Raw genomic sequence first — 15,591 nt, 5'->3', positions numbered from 1 at the left:
TTGGCACATGCAGTCAATATTCATTTTTTCACAAAGAAGTCCTGTGTAAGTATCATTTGGTACATAGCAATGGTTAAAATGGATCTGTCTTGCTCCTTGGGTTGCTGAGCCCCAGTAGGGAGGATGGGTGGAAGAGGCAGCTCCTGCATTGGGTGTCAGAAGGAGGTTTTCCTCTGCAGCAGGAGCTGCTGTACCTACCTCCCTCACCTTCCCTCTTCTTCTACCTCTTCCATTTCGCATTACAGAAGTCACTTTCCACGATATTAATTTAGGCAGCATTATCCAATTCTACCTGGGTTTCTAAGAAGCTTTTGTCCTCATTGTTTGTCACAGAATTCAATGAGAATGTAATTTTCTGGAGGATGGAATCAAATTCTTCTGATCGAGGAGTGTTACCCAAACCCTTGGTAGCAGCTAGCAAGGGGAGGTCTCCTTTAGACCTCTGGACAGTGATTGCCTTCTCTGCCTGGCCACTCTTCTCAAGGCCATAATAGGTTTTAAATTCTCACTACAAGAAAACCAAAATTGAGTGTTTATCCTACTAAAGGTTTTAAATGTTTATGTTATGTAAGGTTTAAGTGTAATATGTAAGCTACTGCCTTCTACTAGTTCGGTAGCAACCATTAGGCATCTCTTACCAACACAGACATGCTGCAAGGCTGAGTCATACCAGATGAGCCATGTCTTTACTGAAAAAACCTTTTTGCTGAAGGGTGAACAGTTTTTACTCTGTGGTGCTGCAAACAGGTTTGTTGGCAGGCATGGACTTTTTAACTTTAACTGGCATTTCTAGACCAGTAAAGCTTTAGATTAAGCATAGCTATAGCTTGAGTAAAAGCATTCTCTGAATAAAATGAATTATTCAAAAGGGGAAAAAAACCTATGTGTATAAATTTATATATACACATATTACTCTAGGTTTCACCCACAAAAGAGAAGTCCATGGAATAAGAACCTGTATAGAAATTGCAGTGGGAATTGATTGCTGGATTTGTCCCAATGTTTCTCTTTGGTTTATCTGTCAAGCAGAGCTTTTGAGATTGAGCTAGGCTTTGTTGCCATGCAGAAAATTGTGTGTAGAGAGTTGGACCTTTTGTTTTTCTAAGTCATAATAAGATGTATAGAAATTCTCTGTGGAGCTTTTCTATATAAATTCTAAACTTGACCGTGGTAGGACTTTGTATGCCTGTGATATTTTTCATATTGCATTAAGTTTACAAAAGGGATATAGAGGTAGAAAGTGGTTATTGCTTTAGTTTTTGTTGTAGGTGTTAAAATTAGATATCGTTCAATAAATATGCAGGTTGTTATGAATTGCTGTTGAGAATAATAAGGGAAATATAATACAAGAGTTGTTTTCTAGTGTTTTTTTCCCTTTAAATTGAAAAGCAGTTCTGAATACACAGCTTGTGATTTATGCTGAGTTTTATACAAGTTGTCTTATAAGTCTTTTATTTTTTTAAAGAAAAAAATCCTTTCAAGGATTTTTCTGAGATAATGGAGGGGAAATGTAGACAAAGTGTGTGATCTGGGCAAGCTTTCCTTCTGTTTTGTGTTTTCTAATTATGGGAAAAATGGTACACCAAATTCCAGTCAACTGAGTGCTCAATTTTCTTCATCTGAAGTTGAGTCACTTTAAAAAATGAATAATAATTTTTAATGTGGGCTAAACCTCAAACGATTTTAAACTTAGTATGTAAATTTGTCTTAAGTTATAAAGAGTATCTTTTTTAGGGTTGAAAGATACTTAAGGAAAAATAGACACTTTGATACTTTTGCTGTTCTATATGCAGGTTTCCTCTTTCTAGTATCATTGTTTTAATTGTTTTGCCTTTATTCTAAAATAGTACAACATTAGCCCAAGTCTCATCTATATCTCTATTGTTTTGGAGCCTTTATTTTAAAATAAAATTTCTGCAGCACGATATGTAATCCAGCTACTTTTCTCCCATGTACTAGTAATAGCTTTTTAGTTAGGAGTCTTCCACACCATGCCTCCCTGGAGCATGAGGTAGGATATGACATCTCACGTCATCCAAGGCAAACTCTGATTCCTGGGCCACGGTTTCCCTTCTTCTCCTTCCACCTTCTTCACTAAATGCAAATTGCAGCAGAAGATGGGTCGAACAGTAAGAGTTTAAATACTTTCAAGCAGGGGAGAGAATTGAAGTTCTGTGTTTTGACTCAGTACCCAAAGCACTGCCCTAGTGGGTAATAAAAATAACAGAACTATGAAAACAAAGAAAAAAGAGATTTTTCATGGAACATACTGCATTTAAAGCTACATGAAATTTACACTGTGCCAGCTATAACTTTGCAGATAACATGAGATTTAATTGCTGCCATGACAGGCTATGTACTGTATCTACATGCATTTAGAAACTCTCTCTTGAGGAGAGCTTGGAATGCAGAGATTTAGACAAAGAAAGAGTTTGGCCTTTGTTTAAAAAACAGGTAGGAGTAATCCAACAGAGTTTAGGACCGTATTTTGTTTTAACATGAGTAGGGCTTATGAATTTACTGAGATTGCTTCAAAGTGCTAAGTTGCTAAGTTAAGTGGAACATCTGGACTTTTGGGTAACAGTGAGAACACAGGTTCTGGTTACATGCTTGTGTTTACATGACCATTTTCCAGTGATTATGTAGATGAATTATATCAGAGAAAGCTATAATGGAATGCATAGGATTGTTGTTATTTTCTACTTAGAAAACTTAGGAAAAAAAGCTTAGGAAAAAAATCTAGTTACTTCTGTGTATATTTTCTGTTTATTTCTTGATGGAAAGCATGTACTTGACTTTTTTTAAAAACTAAAATTTTTTTTTTCTCCAAATAAGAGTGAAACTTGAAAATTATCTATTCTTCATATCTCTTTAGGTCAGCTTATGAAAGATGGAACATGTTCCTAGTATTAGTTTGCCTGCTAGAGGCTGAGGAAGGAGAAATAATTTTTCTAAAGGATTGTCAGCACTGTTGAAGAGTGTGCATGCAGAAGATCGTGCGTTGGCGTTTGACTTAAAATATCGATATGTCATTTTGAGCATTTTGAAAGATCTCTATTCTAGCTTGGATACTGTCACATGAACTGAAAAAATGATTGAATGACTGTGAACAAAAGATTGGAAAACATGATTCTACCTTGGCTGTAGTACTCAAAACAATTACAGCTCCTGACCAGAATGTGGAAATCTCTTGAAAAGTTTTGCTGGACCACTAAAGCAGAATTTACAACCACAGACCCTTTTTTTCTTGAGAGTTATTTCAAATATGAAATTAGCTGTGCTTCTTGGATATGAACTGTTGTAAGCACCTGCATGAAAAAGATGAATAGTCATGTTGTTGCTCTGCATATTGACTGTCTTGGTACCTGATTAAAAAAAAGTATGAAAAAAATGGAAAGCAGGAGTTTAGTTTATTTTCAATAAGTAACATAACACAGGTTTTGCTTTTAATTACAGTTTTTTTCCAGGTTTTGTTATGGAAATAAAGGTGCAGACTTTGATTTTACCTCTTCTCTTCTTCATTGCATCTGCTACTCATTACTAGTTCATGGTTTACTTCAGTCTTGTGGCCCTTATGCACATTCGACCATTTTACACTCAACTACTGTGTTTTAAAGAAAAAAAATTGATTGGAAATTATTTTTATTGTGTTGCTGTGATATTTAAGGTGGAAAAGATGGTTATGTGCATGATGAATTCCAAGTGAATCTGAGTTGGAGGGTTTAATGTAGTGGCTACTCAACTGAGATAGCTGCTTTGTTATTCTGTACATAGACTGTTAAAAACAAATCAGAAAAGCTATATCTACATGCTTCTGAATTCCAGGGATTTGCACAATGCCGTTAGACAAAAGACGTGCAAAATTTACTGTAACTGACAGCTGTTAGAATATGTTAAAGATCTGAAAAAATTGAGGTTTCGAAAGCAACATTTTTTTTCTGTGACATGACCACTGAAGATTTTTTTTTCTGCTAGGTTCCCCTTTATCTTCATATTGTCTGGCTCCTCTGACAGTTCCTCTTCTCACTGGCAGCTCTGCCAAAGGAGATTTAGTAGGTGGGAATGACCGTGTTTTTTTAGGTGACTCAGGTTTCAAGGACAACATAAGTGACTTGAAATAATCCTGCAAACAACTCCTTTAGAAATATACTACTTAATAGTTATGGATTGGATCAGGGAGTGTTTGTTTCTGAGCATTTTTTGTTATATTACTGGTTTTTGCAGTGTTTGGTGAGAGGGTATAGTATGTTCTCATTTTCTTTGTGCCCACAGCTCTCCCATACAGCTTGAGAAAATGACTAATGTGCACTGAGAAAAGCTATTAGCAGTTTTATTGTTGTTTCTTTAATTACAGTTCATATTATGTAAATCAGTTTTCTGTATTTTCATTTTCTCTCTCTTTATTCTTTATCCAGATTCCACCAAGAAAATTAAGGATGTCTTAGAAGAATTCCATGGCAGTGGTGTGTTAGCAAAATATAATCCTGAAGGGGTAATTCTTTTTCTTTCTTGATGATCAGAAATGGTGGGGAGAGTTTGCAAATGTAGCCAATCTAAGCATTTGAAATAGAAGATTGTTTATAAATCAATTGTTTGGGGTATTTGAAACTGTTTGAAAAACAAAAATGTGAGTATCTTGAAAAACTAAAGATGTATGAATATCGCATTAGACAGCACAGCTTAATAATTTACATAAACCCACTTTTTTGTTTGTTTGGTTTGGTTTTGTTTTCCCCTAAGATTTAAAGAAACAAACTGTCATGGTTTAACACCACCTAAGCTCCACACAGCCACTCGCTCACTCCCCCCTCCCCAGTGGCGTGGGGAGAGAATCAAATTAAACAGTTTAATAAGTAAAACAAAAGCTGTGCATACAAGCAAAGGAAAATTCACCACTTCCCATGTGCAGGCAAGTGTCCAGGCATCTCCAGGAAAGCAGGGCTTTCACACATAATGGTTACTTGGGAAGGCAAATACCATCACCCTGAGTGGTCCCCACTCTTCTTCCCCCAGCTTTATATACTGACCAGGATGCCATATGGTATGGAATATCCCTTTGGCCAGTTGGAGTCAACTGCCTTAGTTGTTCCCCCTCCCAACTTCTTGTCTAGCCCCAGCCTCCTCACTGGTTGGTGGGGTGAGAAGCACAAAAGGCCTTAGCTCTATGTAAAAACTACTCAGCCAGAACTAAAACATCCCTGTATTACCAACACTGTTTCCAGCATAAATCCAAAACATAGCCCCATTCAAGCTATTGTGAAAGAAATTAGCTCTATCTCAACCAAAATCAGCACACAGACATACCTCCCCCTAAAAAAAACACCAAAAAAACTCAAAAACCAAAACAACCCCACAAACTTTATTATAAGATTAACATGCTTCTCAATTTTTTTTTCAAGATTTGACATGTTAAGCATAATTTCAAAAGTTAGAAAAGTAAAGTCTTTTCTTTTAAAATTCTGTTTTTCTCTTATACTGTTTTCTAGTAGTGGGATTTTCTGATATTATGAAACAAATAATTGAGCTGAAAAGTGTTTGCACATTGTCACTACAGATTCACCACTACAGAGAGTATTCTAGTTTGGCTGGTAGAAAAAGCCAGATTGTTTTCTCTTCTTATCCTCATTTGAAGTTTGTATTTGCTTAGCACATCCTAATAGCATGATTCAGAATGTAGCTAAATAAAAACCTGTTTCAGTAACGTTTTTAATAGTAATTTTTTTAACTGTGCTCACATTACATGAAATTCAGGATAGAAAAATGTGCTAACTATTATGAAAATTACTTGATCTTACATTTCAGGGTGTAAAAGACAAGAATTACTAGCAACTAAGATAGTTATAACTCATTAAGTATTGAGAAATTGTTTGACACTTTGTACTTGGCAAAGCAAAATGTTGGTAATTTTAGTCAGTTTCTGGGGATAAAGTTTTGTAATTCAGTAAAATAGTATAAGTTGATGCTGTTAATGATCATCTTAAATTTCAAGGTTTTTAGTTAAATGCAATTATAGGATATAAAAGGATGGCGATGTTGTGATCATCTAGTCTATTCTCCAACGTAACACAGGCTGTAGGACCTCCCTTAATTGTTTTTTTGTTAGAATGTTGGCAAATTTTTAGGTCTGTTCTTTTTTTTTCGGAAAAAATGTGAACCGTTGATTTACAAGCTCCGTGTTTGCTTTTTTTTTATTTTACTTTTAACTTCTGCAATTTTCTCTGTGCTCTTAGAGTATGTGATAAAATGGTCTTTATATATTATTCATATTTTTTCTTCTAATTCTTCACTTTGTCATCATACAATGTTTTCAGTTTTGTGAATTGTTCCTTGTTAAAGTGAAAAATGTGTATTTTATGGATATTTAAATAATATGTTGCCAAGCAGGTAACACATTATCGAATTATCAATTGTGTATAAATATCATTAGTTAAAGTGATGTGATTAGTCTCTTTCAACAAAGTAATTCTTCCAGCTTGGGGGTGTGTGGATGTTGAGTCATGGCAAAATGTGATCAATATGGGCACCCAGGACAACTGTTCTGATTTGAAGCCAGGTGAATTGGCAAAATTTGTGCAAAACTGGAATTAATAAACACAGCTGGTCTTGAAATGAGTCTGTGACTCTGCTTGGTGTCTCCTAGTTCTTCATTTCATAGCTATTTGTTTGCAGAATCCTACCAGTGTATTGAAGCATCCAGGGATTACAGAGCAGCAGAGCACCCAAGGCAGTGAGCAAGACAGGAGGAGGGAAGGGGAGGAAGAATGCAAGTCAAACACTCTGTGGTGACTTCAATGTCTTCAGCAGGGATCAAGCTATCTGCTACTGCTGGGTCAGTGTTGGACCTAGGCTAAATCTGACAGCTTTGGTCCTTTGCTGCTTAGGACTTAGACTTCAGGAAGTGCAACCTAAAGAAAACATAGCTAGCAACAAAGCTACTTTGGATCTAGTAGGATTTGTTAGCTCAAGTTTCATGCCATAAGCTGCTAAACTGAAAGCAAAGTGGCTGAGATTTTCTCTGCCACTGAGTGACTGTTCTATTCTGACAAGAGAACTGCCTCTACACAGGTGTCTGTATTTTTGTCATGCATTCAACCTGCTGTGTGGATATACTCTCTACAGAATGATTTGCAAGTTGATTTTATGTGGTTGGATGAGGACTTCATGGGTTAGAAGTAAATAATTAATTATCTGTAAATGGGATGACAAAAATTGACTGATCCAGCTGAGATCAGTCATACTGCAGCTACTTGCTTACACAAATTATAGACAGCATTTCTGTTTTGTTGCTATGTTTTGTAGAGAATACCATCATATTTCCATTTTACCTCTCTGTTTCCTATCTTGTTATCTTACAAGCACTCAAAGGGGTTTTTTTAAGTTTTATTCTACCAAAGGATGGTGCTAGTTTTTTACCAATAAACATGGGACAGAGAGCTATGGCAAAAATAGCAGATGAATGTATTTATGTACTTAAGAAAAAGCATTAGGAACTTCCTGATTCAAGCTTCCCTCTGCTTAAAGGATTCAGGAATTTATTCCACTCCATTGCTTCTATATTGCATTTCTTTATCACAAGCTGATCTAATGGGATGCAAATAGCAAAAGAAAAGCTATTGGTATTTGGAGCTTGTTGCCTGAAGTAATCTGGGGTGTTTTTCTTTACATTATTTTGTCTTGTCAAGTGAGTAGATTTTGGGCTTAGGGGAAATGATGTATCTGATTATCAGAAAATTATCTATTATAGGGAGTTTATTTATGAAGCTTTTAATCTCTACTTTAAAAGAGATGACTAAAATTTCTGCAAATTCTACTGAATCTCTGCCCTTTCTCCTTCTACACTAAATCAGTATCAAATAGTTAGTTAAGAATGGATTTTATACCTGATATAAGATGCATAGGAAGGTTAAGATTAGCCTCTTGGAAAGCTGAGATTTACAAATATTCTTATCATTATTTGAGATTTATTTGTATTAATTATTTTCAGCCTTTGAGGGGAGCATTGAATAGGTTAATAAGAATTTTGAAAGCAGATAGAACTAAAGGTGGTACCTAAATCGTCAGCAAGTACACAATATTTTGTGTTTGTAGTCCTAATGTTGTAATCCTTTTTTTATATAATCATTATTTCTTGTTTACCAAGGATGCCATTGGCCCTCTTGGCCGCCTGGGCACACTACTGGCTCATGTTCAGCTGCTGTCGACCAGCAACCCCAAGTCCTTTTCCACTGGGCAGCTTTAGAGCCACTCTTTTCCAAGTCTGTAGAGCTGCAGGGGATTGTTGTGAACTAGGTGCAGGACATGGCACTAGACCTTTTTGAACCTCATACCTTTTTTCTCAGCCCACTGATCCAGCCTGTTCAGATTCCTCTGCAGAGCCTTCCTACCCTCGAGCACAAAATGAAAACTCTGACCCAACTGGGCCTCATCTTCAGACTGACTGAGGGGCGCTTGATACCCTAGTCCAGATCATTGACAAGGATATTTGACAGGATTGGCACCTACATTGAGTCAAGAGGAACACTACTAGTGACCGTCCACCAGATGGATATAACTACATTGACCACCACGCTCAGGGCCCAACCATCTGACCAGTTTATTACTCAGCAAACAGTGCACTTGTCCAAGCTGTGAGCAGACAGTTTTTCCAGGAGAATGCAGTGTCAAAGGCTATTCTGAAGACCTTGGAGGTTTTTCAACCTTAATCATAACAATTCTGTGGAAGTCTAGGTAGACAACAACCACAGGCTTTCTCTCATCTACTAAGTGGGTCACAGGAGTTTCGGTTGGTCAGGTAGGACCTTTCCAAAACCCATGCAGGTTTGTTCTGATCCCCTGGTTCTCCTGTATGTACCATATGATGGCACTGAAGATGGACTCCTCCATGACCTTCCATGCCACTGACATCAGGATGACAGATCTGTAATTACCTGAATCCTCCTTTCAACCCTTCTTCTAGATGGATGTCACATTTGCCAACCTCCAGTCAAATGGGACCACCCTCCTTAGCCAGGACTGATGGTAAATAATGGAAAGTGGCTTGGTAAGCACTTGCACCAGATCCCTCGGTGCTCTTGGATGATCCCATCTGACTCCGTAAACTCACATGTGTCTTAAGTGGTGTGGACAACAATATCCCTTTGGATTATGGAGGCTTCCTTCTGGTCTGTATCCCCATCTTCCAGCTCAGAGGGCTTGGTATCATGAGAACAACTGGTCTTACTATTAAAGACTGAGGCAAAGAAAGCATAAAGTACTTCTGCCCTTTTCTTATCCTTTATCAACATGATTGTGCCTCATCCAATAAAGGATGGAGAAACTCTTTAGCCCTCCGTTTGTTGTTAATACATTTATCTTAGAATCACAGAATGACTTGGGTTGGTAGAGACCTTATGTATCATCTAGTTCCAACCCCTTTTCCATGAGCAGGGATGCCACCTACTAGTTCAAGTTGCTCAAGACTCCATCCAGCTTGTCCTAGAACACTTCCAGGAATGAGGTATCCACAGCTTCTCTGGACAACCTGTTCCAGTGCCTCAATACCCTCTGAGTAAAGCATTCCTTCCTAACAGCTAATTTTAATCTCTCCTATTTTAATTCAATTCTGTTTCCCCTTACCCTATCACTATTTGCCCATGTAAAAAGTCCCTCTCACTCTTTTTTATGAGCCCGCTTTATGTACTGAAAGACCACAATGACGTGTCCCTGGAGCCTTCTCCAGGCTGAACAACCCCAACTCTCTCAGCCTGTCTTCATAGGAGAGGTTCTGCATTCCTCTGATCTTCATGGTCTCCTCTGGACCCACCCAAGTCTTTTTTGTGCTGAGGACCCCAGAGCTGAATATGGGGTCCCACAAGGGCAGAGTAGAGGGACAAAAGTACTTGCCTCAGCCTACTGGTTACACCTCTGTGGATGCAGCCCAAGGTGGAGTTGGCCTTCAGGGCTACAAGCATGGACTGCTGGCTCACATCCAGCTTTTTGTCCCTCAGGACCTGCAGGTCCTTCTCCACAGAGCTGCTGTCAATGAGTTCTCCCAGTCTATACTCAAGATTGTCTCGACCCAAAGTAGCACCTTGCACTTGGACTTGTTGAACCTCACTAGGTTGTTGTGGACCCATTCTTAAGCTTCTCCAGAATGGATGTTATACCTTTTTCTGGATGTTATACCTTTTTCTGTTGTCTTTTTTGTTTGTTTGTTTTTTGTTTTGTTATGTAGTTTATAATTTTATTCATTCTTATAAGTTCTTTCATTAACAGCTATTCTTGGTAACATTTTTTTTTTAAGTACACAGGGATGAAAGATGAGCATTAGATTTAATTTTTTTTCCCATGGTTAACTGTCACTGCATGTTTAAAAATAAATTTCTTGCACTGTCTAATCAAGACTAGCATGCTGACTTCAAGCCATTTTCTTGACTTATGTGCTAATGCAAAAAAGGGGATATTCTATCTAATCTCTTAAACCTGTTCATTTAAATCACTAACCTTTCACCAAGAATATTTCTTTTACAAAAACAGAGCTTTAGTGTTATGACACTGCACTGATGTATGTCTTCTTTCTTTCCTTGCATGCCTTACAGAAACAAGATATACTTAATCAAGTAAGTAACCCTAATTTGATTTTTTTCTTTTTTTATGTATGTATTCAGTATCTTTTATTTTGTAGGCTTTTCATAGAGATATACTTGTTAATAAATACTGCATGTGGCTATTCTGTCAGATAATAGATGAATATTTAAAGCTGAGAGCAGAGTGCACTCTGTTTCTGGTGGAAGCCTTTTTCACTGAACTTCATTTTTATCATTCACAGTACGTAATTTTGCTAATATTAATTGAGTTGGATATGAGAAATAAGTTAAGAGCAAGTAATGGACTTGTTCCACACTTGTCACAGAAATTTTGCTTCCTGTGAGATCTTGTAATGGTTTTTATTATTCTGAAAGAACAGCAACACATCGTGGATAAAATATTAAATACAGATTCTACAACCATATAATTCAGATTCTATAACCATTTATATGAAGGAGGCTTAAAATTGCAGATTTAATAATTTGAATAAGGCTTACAGTGTGCTTTAAGCGATTGTGACTTTACAGTGATTGCAAGAGAAATAGTTAAAGAACTGATCATCAACCCAAGAGTCTACTCCTGAGAAGCTTCAGTAGCCTAAAACCAGGTATAAAAGTAAAATGAAAAAAAAGAAAAAAGCTAGAGAAGAAGGACTATTCAAATGAACAAGTTTTTTTAAATGACCTAGTTATTCTTTCTTTGTAGCATAGAGGTGTAAAAAAGCCTCTTCTCTGCTGTCCTGGCAAGAGGCAGCCAGAACATGAGAACAATGAAAAAGTCAAGAGAGTGAAAGGATTAGTTTTGTAGGAAACACTCACTTTCTGGGGCCAGAGGGCAGTTGAGTTTTTGGAGGTGTGTTACTAAGAGCAGTACTCCCTGTTCACAAAAGGACTCATTTTTCTTCAGATTACCAAAGTTACTTATTTTTAGAAAGCTAGCAGAATGACTACAGCGGGTCTTGAAAGAGAAGGTTTTCAGGTTAAAGCAGTGTGTCTATGACCAGTCTTGAGACTAATGTCATCAGTATTTAATAGCTTGGTCAAATTAGATGAATACTAGTAGAATCAACATACTAAACCAAATTTAGGAATTATTGCTAAAATTGAGAAATTCTGGATAGTATGCTGGAAAAGCTTGATGATTTTATGGACTATAGTTAATGGAATGAAATGCACTCATGCAGAGTACAGTGTGCTGTACCCTGGCACGAGTGGCATTTTTAGATAAATTGATGTGTATGTAGTTGATCACAAGATGAATGCAAAGCATCATTGTGGTTTAGTCATGAAGAGGAGAAATATGTTACTGGGATGTTGTAATGTATTCCTGTGGCCATGGTGGTCTGAGAACAAGACAAAACTTGTAAGAAACGGTAGTGTCTTAGGCCCATTGACATGAGTGGAAAACTAGTTAAAATGTCAAGCACACAGAAATATGGTTTGAAAGGATTTTTTGGGCTCTTTCCCTAAGCTATGTTCTTTGATGTGACTGAAAATATTAAATTACTTTAAAGACCTTGTTTTATTGTAATATATAAAGTGAAGTATTTCTACTACAGATAGGAAATTTAATTTTCTATTAAAAAAAAAGGTACTGCAAACCCCACATCTTCCTACTTTTGTCCAAATGGTATGACAAAGTGACATCAAATTGGAAGTACATTACAGAAGGGTCAATGGGATGTGCAGAATTATAGCATGTATATTATGTAGGAGAAGCCTGTCCCTCACGTTTAGGCAGCTAGAGTTGTGTTTCTAGCTATGGAACAGAAAAATGGAGCATCTTGCGAATATCACCAGCAGAAAAGTTTATGGTTCAGACACTGGGAACTCTGCATTTTTCTGGCACTGGGGAAAATGTCTAGGGAAAGCTTCCTGGATACCTAGAGAGTTGGGAAGACTGCCAGGCAAAGATGCTGGCAGTCTGGCTGTGAGCCTGTTTTCTGTAGAGTGTGTTGAGGGCATTGAGGTGTAAAATGTTTCAGATAGTCAATTTCTGCTGCAAAACTGTTCAGTTTTGAGCATTTTTAACGATCTTTAGTGGTCTCTATGTCTTTTCCTAGTCTATGCTAATCTCCCTCCTCGATATCTTCCTTTCCTTTTGATGCTTCCCTTCTCTGCCTTAAGATCCCATCTTTCTGCCTTTTTTGCTCTACTGTTTTGTATTGCACAGTACTGTATTTTTAAGCTTTATGAGCCTTGCTACCTTAGGAAAGATAGATTAAATACTTTTGCACAGAGTATTTATTTGTGAGTGTTTTCTGTGTGTGTGTTTTGTTTTGGTATGTTTGGTTTTTTTAATTTATTATTTTTATTCTGAAGAACAATATCTTATCTTGTGGGCTGGTTTTTATGATGATGGCTGCAGCTACAATGGATTCACCTACAGGGTGACATCTAGATAATGTTTCTGAAATGGCATATAGAAAAATATAGAAAAATACTTCAAATCATAATTTATTTCAGGAATTAATCAACAAATAGAAATGTCTTGAAGTCCTCTTATGCAATATAGGTATTGATATATGTGAATCTATGCATATATAACTAAGCAGATGCCACTGCTCATATCTTTTTACCTCTTTCTAAACTAAACTTTTAAATTCTGGTGAGGAGAAACTCAAACTTAGTTTAATTAGCATAGCTACACATTTACTAAAACCTGTAAATTTGCTAGAGGTAAAGTGGATGTAAGTTGATGACAAATGGAATGGGACATTTCAAACCTTTTTCTGTTGGTATAAATGATTATTCCAAGTGAAAGTTCCAGTTGGTTAGGCTCAAATTGAGCTAAATCTCAGAAAACAGTTCATTCCTGCAGTGGAAGTTTGTCAGTTATGCTTCAAAACTTTAAAGAAGGAGGGATGGACAATGACTGGTTTCTTACAAAAAGTGTGGTAACAATTATTTTTAATAAATGTAGATGAACTAACCTCCACAAAAGTTTACAACAGGCAGAGAAGATCATTACAGGTAAAATATGTAAGAAAACTACTGATATAGATCATGCACAGAAAAATTATTTTTCTGAATTTTAACCACATTCTGAAAATGATGTGTTTGTAAATAGGTTTTTACACAGTCTTCACAGGCAGATAAATTGATTGTTTCAACCAGAACTTTTTGTCATGACTGACATTTTTAGGAATTCATTCATTTTGCTGTCTTATTCGGTTTTAGTCTGAACCATGTTACCTACTCCATTTTTCCTGACTTCTGTAGTAATTGTAATTTTTTGATTACCAATGCTCCTGGGATAGAATGCAATCTATATACTTGTCCCTTTGTTTGGTATGTAGTAATTTCAAAAGACCCTGGGTGTTAATTTCTTACAAGATCCTTCTAGAATGTGCCTTAACACTCTTTCTTCTTAAAAAACCTTGCTACATTTGCATAGTAAATATAGCATATTTAGTAAAAATTGTGTTTTAAATACACACATTTATATGCGTAGTACTTATGGATGTACAAACTTGTGCACATATACTATGCACAGGTAATAAAGAAAAACTGCTGGTAATAAAATGTCTTTGGTTTTTCTTTCAACCAAATGTAAGATTGGGATGAGACTGCAGTGGTTGGTGTACACATTCCAGACTTATTTTGGTAATTGGCATCAATTTGTTTTAATAACATGAGAATGTAGTAGAAGATTATGCTTAAAAATCTAGTTACTGTATAAAAATTTTCCCATTTCCATTACAGATTCTTTGTTGCTTTTACTTCTTTGAAGAGCTGAGAGAAAATTTTGGCAGTACTATATGTCTGTGTATTGGTAACATCCAAATATTATTTGGCCACGTGGAATATTTGGTAGGGGCAATCTGTGAGAGTGTGTGATTTTATTTTTAATTTATTTCTTTGTCTGTAAACGTTCATATCAGCAGATGATAATTTGGAGGCTGCTTTAGCTAAGAAATAGTTTTATTTGGTTACCAGAATTTTCAAAATAATTATGTAAAAACTTTATTAAAGCAAATGCTTAGATCAGAAAATGCTAAGGACTTTCAATTTAAATCAAACTTTACCCTGATGAACAAAACCAATCTTCATGAGGAATTCCAAAATTAATTTAAATTTCTACCTTTGAACATTAGCAATACATTTTAAACACCAAAAAATTGTGCATTTCACGTAATTAATGGTTTTTAGCTTATTTACCCTCGCTATATGGTCCCTGCTTTTTTTCCCCAAAAACCTAGAAATTTTTTTCAATAGTTCTTTTTTGAGTCAATACAAATTGTTTAAAAATAAATAATCAGTTAAGGGAACTTATCCAAACCAAAAAAATAACTCAGAGCTATTACTGTCAGTAGATGAAAGCTAATTATAACTCTATATTTTTGGCACCATTTTGAGATTAGGCAAAAAAATTTAAAAAGTAATTAATTGATAATTACATTTCAACATAATTCTCTTTCCATGATCTCTGAAATTTTCTCTGTAATAAGCAAGAATCATATTTCTTTTGAAAGAAATTATTTATCCTTTTTTTTTCCTACTTCTTTCTTCTCCCCTCCATTCTGTTTTTCAGGACAATGAAAACAATAGCTTATGTTGAAATATTTTGTACAAATCTAAAAGAAGAAAAAAACAAAGAGAATGTGGTATTTTAAAGGAATTTATGAGTGGAGATTAATTTGAAACACTAGATCGTGTCTTGTTCCCATTTATGTGGCCGGGGTGGTAGGGAGAATTAGAAGGAGTTATTATTCTACCTTCCCCTGCCCTACCCCATCCACAATGTCGAGTCTTTTGTCAAGAGACTATTAATAAGTTGATTTTTTGGTGTCTTGTGAGGAGAAAGAAAGTGGAGTGATAAAACTTCTCCTTCTTCACCAGTTCAACTAGTTGTTGCATTTACACCAGCTAGGAAAATGTAGAAGACTGTTAGACCTCTTCAATTGCAATTTGTTATTAGGGTAGAGCTTGAGTCAAAAGCTGCCACTTTCTTACTAAATTATTGCTTCTCTTCAAATGTCTTAGTATGGTAGGAGTTGAAATAGAGCATAGTTAAAACTTCTAC

The 15,591-nt window shown here is 36.1% G+C and overlaps 1 protein-coding gene across 6 annotated transcripts in view; it reads left to right on the top strand.

Moving 5' to 3' along the window:
- The window catches only part of DGKB (diacylglycerol kinase beta), a 383,794-nt gene that overhangs the window by 101,615 nt on the left and 266,588 nt on the right, over positions 1-15,591 (top strand). For 4 of the 6 annotated variants that reach the window (XM_027877896.1, XM_027877900.1, XM_027877895.1 and 1 more), the window contains exons 3-4: positions 4,416-4,492; positions 10,578-10,598. In XM_027877896.1, the coding sequence (XP_027733697.1) occupies positions 4,416-4,492; positions 10,578-10,598 (98 nt within the window). The remainder of the gene's footprint in view (positions 1-4,415; positions 4,493-10,577; positions 10,599-15,591) is intronic. The other 2 variants (XM_027877901.1, XM_027877899.1) reach the window with 1 other exon arrangement.

The sequence above is a fragment of the Empidonax traillii genome, unplaced genomic scaffold (genome assembly GCF_003031625.1).
Source record: "Empidonax traillii isolate 1590-97213 ecotype Southwest subspecies unplaced genomic scaffold, ASM303162v1 scaffold35:size4298261, whole genome shotgun sequence".
In the NCBI taxonomy this organism is placed as follows: domain Eukaryota; kingdom Metazoa; phylum Chordata; class Aves; order Passeriformes; family Tyrannidae; genus Empidonax; species Empidonax traillii.
The sequence above is the reverse complement of the archived record's forward strand: the minus strand, read 5'-3'. Positions and strand labels throughout refer to the sequence as shown.